General features: G+C 39.6%; 1 protein-coding gene across 1 annotated transcript in view; it reads right to left on the reverse strand.

Moving 5' to 3' along the window:
- Positions 1 to 3,035, reverse strand: part of LOC106806511 (focadhesin-like) — a 35,480-nt gene extending 32,445 nt beyond the window's left edge. The window contains exons 1-5 of the mRNA XM_014808480.1: positions 2,955 to 3,035; positions 2,636 to 2,707; positions 2,232 to 2,386; positions 1,470 to 1,580; positions 1,243 to 1,344 (exon numbers count right to left, since the gene is read on the reverse strand). Of these exons, the coding sequence (XP_014663966.1) occupies positions 1,243 to 1,344; positions 1,470 to 1,580; positions 2,232 to 2,386; positions 2,636 to 2,707; positions 2,955 to 2,972 (458 nt within the window). The 5' untranslated portion in view covers positions 2,973 to 3,035. The remainder of the gene's footprint in view (positions 1 to 1,242; positions 1,345 to 1,469; positions 1,581 to 2,231; positions 2,387 to 2,635; positions 2,708 to 2,954) is intronic.
- Between the last annotated feature and the right edge of the window lie 1,306 nt (positions 3,036 to 4,341).

Here is a 4,341-nt window from a genome sequence, read left to right on the forward strand (position 1 = left end):
TCTCACATATCTCTCTAAGTGGACAAAAAGGGGGCGGCGTATTCGCGTTGGGGCGCGGCTTCGCCGCGAGCCGTGCGCTTCGCGCAAAAACCGGGGCCGCAAGTCCGTCTAGGTTTTAAGAGCCGGTTTAAAACCGGGTTTTAAGGTCTAAAACTAGGTTTTATGCTTTTTGGTACAAAATGCTTTCCATAGACGGGGGGGCAGAGGCTTAGGCACCTCTTCGACGAGAAATCATTAATTCGTTGGGGAATCTATGAAAAATGCAGTTGCTTGTCATCCCGGGCTTGTCATCCATAGTGCTAGTAGCAATAGTTATAGATATGGCCATTATTTCATAGCTAAAACGGTAAAAATCGTTACACTGTTTTAATCCCTGAAATTTCGGGATACAGGATCCCCTAGTTTTGGATAGCTTAGCTAATAATAAGGCACCTTAGCCGGGCTAGCCCCACTCCCGTAATAGGCACCTTGGCCCCCACCTCCGTAATCAGTAAAAGTGACCCTGACAGCAAGCTACGAGCCGTGATGAAGCGCGCAGCTGAAACAGGTCTGTGCTTTAATACTGATAAGTGCAAAATTCGATGCACAGAGATCACATTTTTTGGCAATATCATCAGCGCCAATGGACTCCAACCTGATCCGAAGAAGGTCGAAGCAATTAACAGCATGGATCCATCAAAAAGCCTTGCAGACCTGCAGACCTTCCTTGGCATGATGCAGTTCCTGAGCAGGTGCATACCAAACCTCGCGGAATGCGCAGCCAAACTTTGGGATTTGACAAAGAAATCCAGTGAGACCTAGTGGTGCCCATAGCATCAGTCTGCCGTAGACAGCATCAAAGGCATTATTTCATCGTCAAATTCGCTACAGTATTTCGACAACACCAACCCGGTGACTATTCAAGTCGACGCCTCGCAATGCGGCCTTGGCGCAGCCATGATTCAGGACAAAGGCCCAGTCGAGTACAGAAGCAAGCTCCTGTCTGATACAGAGACTCGATACTCCAACATCGAGAGAGAGATGCTAGCCATTTACCTTGAATTTGTGAAAACCATAAATTAGCCATTTATTTAGCAGCAGATGCCTACAATTCCTTAAACCATGCACATGGCCTATTTTCAGGAATGTAGCTAATTAAGCCACGATTATGATAGGCCTGGTTAGTACTCCTTTAATATTACGTTTCTAACCAATTGGGGAATGTAGTTGTCGACCATTGCTGAACATTTGATAATAACATACCATTTGTCCTGGTGTGAGAGGAAAACCTGTGATTCGCTCAGCAAGTATGGCCAGCATTCCGGTTGATTGCCAAGCAATGACAAGAATGGATGAGGTACCGACCTACACACAGTAACAATTTTTGTTATTATTTTTGACTCGTGAATACCATATATGCTATATTGTTACAACACAAATGTTTTTGTCTATTTACAAAGCCAATGTGAGTTTTACCATGAACATAATACCTCAGTCCATAAGGTGACTTGAAAACACGTGCTGAACTACTTGCCACCTCAGTACCTAGTGCTTGTTGCTGCAGCAATATCCTCAAGGCTTGCACGATACCACTTGGTTTACTGCAAGAAAAGATAGCTTTAGACAGGAAAGGATAGCTTTAGATATGTCCACAGACTTACAACCAATTCATTACTATGGTTATTAGTAATAAAATATCTGTAGATACTGCCAACTTAAAAACTATGCTAATAATGAGAAGCAGCTACCATTTCTAGCACTTTGGATGTCAATCTCAAGCCTAGCATCATTATATCGAGCCAGATAATCAAATGGGGTAAACTAATAACCTAAATAGACTGCAAATTTAATCTTACATCAAATATGTATCGACAAGGCCCATAAATTTTCAGTACACAGTGACCAGGATTAAACATGCGCTAGTCCTGGACTACGTCACCCTCCTAAATTAACGTGGGGTATGTGCACCTTAAAGCATATGCCACATTTTCCTGTTGTAATTACAAATCCCATTGCTGCTGTGTAATGTGATGTGTAAATTTAAGCACGTTCAGCATAACGTCACCCGCGGTTCTTAACCAATACGTATTTTGTGTTCATACTCTTCGATTTAGATTGCTCTTGGCCTGCACCTCACGTAGGACCCAATTTTGCACTTTTTACTAGGTATAACTCTTCCAATAAAATATTGCCCGAATTATAACAACACAGGCTTGAGATAATTAGTGACTACACTAGCACTATGCTTGCACCTTGTCAGCGGTGCAACATTGATGAGGGAGGTAACAGCATAATCCAGATCAAGGTGACCTTGTTGTACAAGGTCGGCAATAGCCACAGCTGACGCACTGCTCACATTCACAGACGCACTGCAGCAAGACTCTACCAGTGTGGTTACTTCCTTTACCTAGAGCATAAATATGACCAACTGTATCAATTCACATGCGCATGCATGCATGCACGCACGCACGCACGCACACATGCATACGACACACACACGATTATTACCAATGCCATTTGCATTTAACACATAAAAAACGTAAACAATAAATATAATCCCAGATATAATTATATTAAAGTAAAAAAATAAACACAATTTCAATCCATTACACAGCTAGCTGATTTTTTAAACTTAAAAATATACTATTTTTAGTACATGATGTTTTTCCTGAATGGGTTGGCCTTTCACTTTCTTCCCAATGATGCAATGGTACTGTTTGTCAACTGCCTAGAACAGATAATATAGCTGTGTAAACACAATTATTATAGAAGGAAAATCTGAATGCAAGTTAATTATTTTAACACATTACTAGTACATTAAATACATCAGGCAACGTTAAGCTTCATATCATCTATTGATAACTAAAAACAGCAACAAATAAAATAACATTTATGAAACCTATATAAAAAAACAAGCAAGCACACACACCTCCTAGACATAACATTGCATTACTTCTAGTGGGAGTGTAACTTACCTGACTATACGCCCACATGTTACTACTGAGAATGTCCCTCCTAATATGTCAGTTCCTGCGTAGAACACTGTCACATGAAGATCTATAATATATATAAATAAGGATACAGTCAAAATTTTATACAAATTTTTACCGATTTTTCATTTTCATTCTTATTCGATGGCTAACGTACACTAGGTGCCATTTCTGTACATACTCATTTTTCCATATAACAATGCATGTGAACGTTCAGAGCGTTTTGATTGCCCGCGTACATGTGTAGTGAGCCGCGGCTGATGTCACTGATGACATCAGAGACATGTCATTGATACAACCAGCATTTTCATGGTATTCACTATGCCAGTATCCATCAGTATCAACCCTTCTACAGCTGTCATCTGCCAGTGATAATTGAAATTGCTGCGCGGCTGAAAATAGCATTTACAATTACACCTTGTTACATCGTCTTACATATAGGCCCAAACATAAGGGTAATAATAACATATAGGTTTGTTGACAAGTACCTTAGTGACGTCATGCAGTACACATCGTTTGCGCGTTTTGCATGCAATTGCGATGGTAACCTTGTAATTTCTCACAATTTCTCAAGTTGCACAGAACTTTATCAATGTAGTGGTTTTAGTTAGTCATGGATATGTTGCAGTAAGTACTGACAGTAGAATGAGTAGATGTTTGACATACGTTCACCATACGTGCAGACAGCCGGTCGATCATTGTGAAAATTAGAAAAATGCTGATTTCTCAGTTTTGATTTCTGCCACAGTAGCCGATGTATAAATGGATATTTCTCCGTCATTACAACTTGGAATAATTTAATTTTACATTTTTTTTAATGGTAACACAGCGCTGTTAGAAGGCGTTTGTTGTTAAGTGCTGTCTATTATGAGTTATGGTTATTTATTTGCATAAATTTTCAATCCGAACATACGTCTTCAATTTTAGGCAGTTTTTTTCATTTTTTCAGTAAATATAAAACGTAAAGAAAAATCCGGAAGCACTTTTTTGGTTCATACTGTGCTAAACTTGTGACAAAAGTTTTGCTTTCTCACTCTTTGTGGTAAGTGAGAAAGCAATAGAAGATAGTGGTATAGAATAAACAATGCACGTTGCAGTCAGTAGCATGCAGCTTGACTGTTTTAGCATTGTGCCAATGGCAATGGCTAGAAATCGGTGGTGGCAGTATATTTTTTAACCGTCCTGTTTCATTACACAACAGATCATTATAAAAACTATTGTAAGTTGTTGTCAATACCCTATAAAAAGCCTATATTTTCATGAACTGAGTGAACAAATTTTTTGGTTCAAGGATAGAGATGATGGCTAGGACGGTGATTGGATAGGATGATGTTTATTACTGGAGATGCTCTCTATCCTTGAGTCTTTTAGC

Source organism: Priapulus caudatus, unplaced genomic scaffold (assembly GCF_000485595.1).
Source record: "Priapulus caudatus unplaced genomic scaffold, Priapulus_caudatus-5.0.1 Scaffold165, whole genome shotgun sequence".
Lineage (NCBI taxonomy): Eukaryota > Metazoa > Priapulida > Priapulimorpha > Priapulimorphida > Priapulidae > Priapulus > Priapulus caudatus.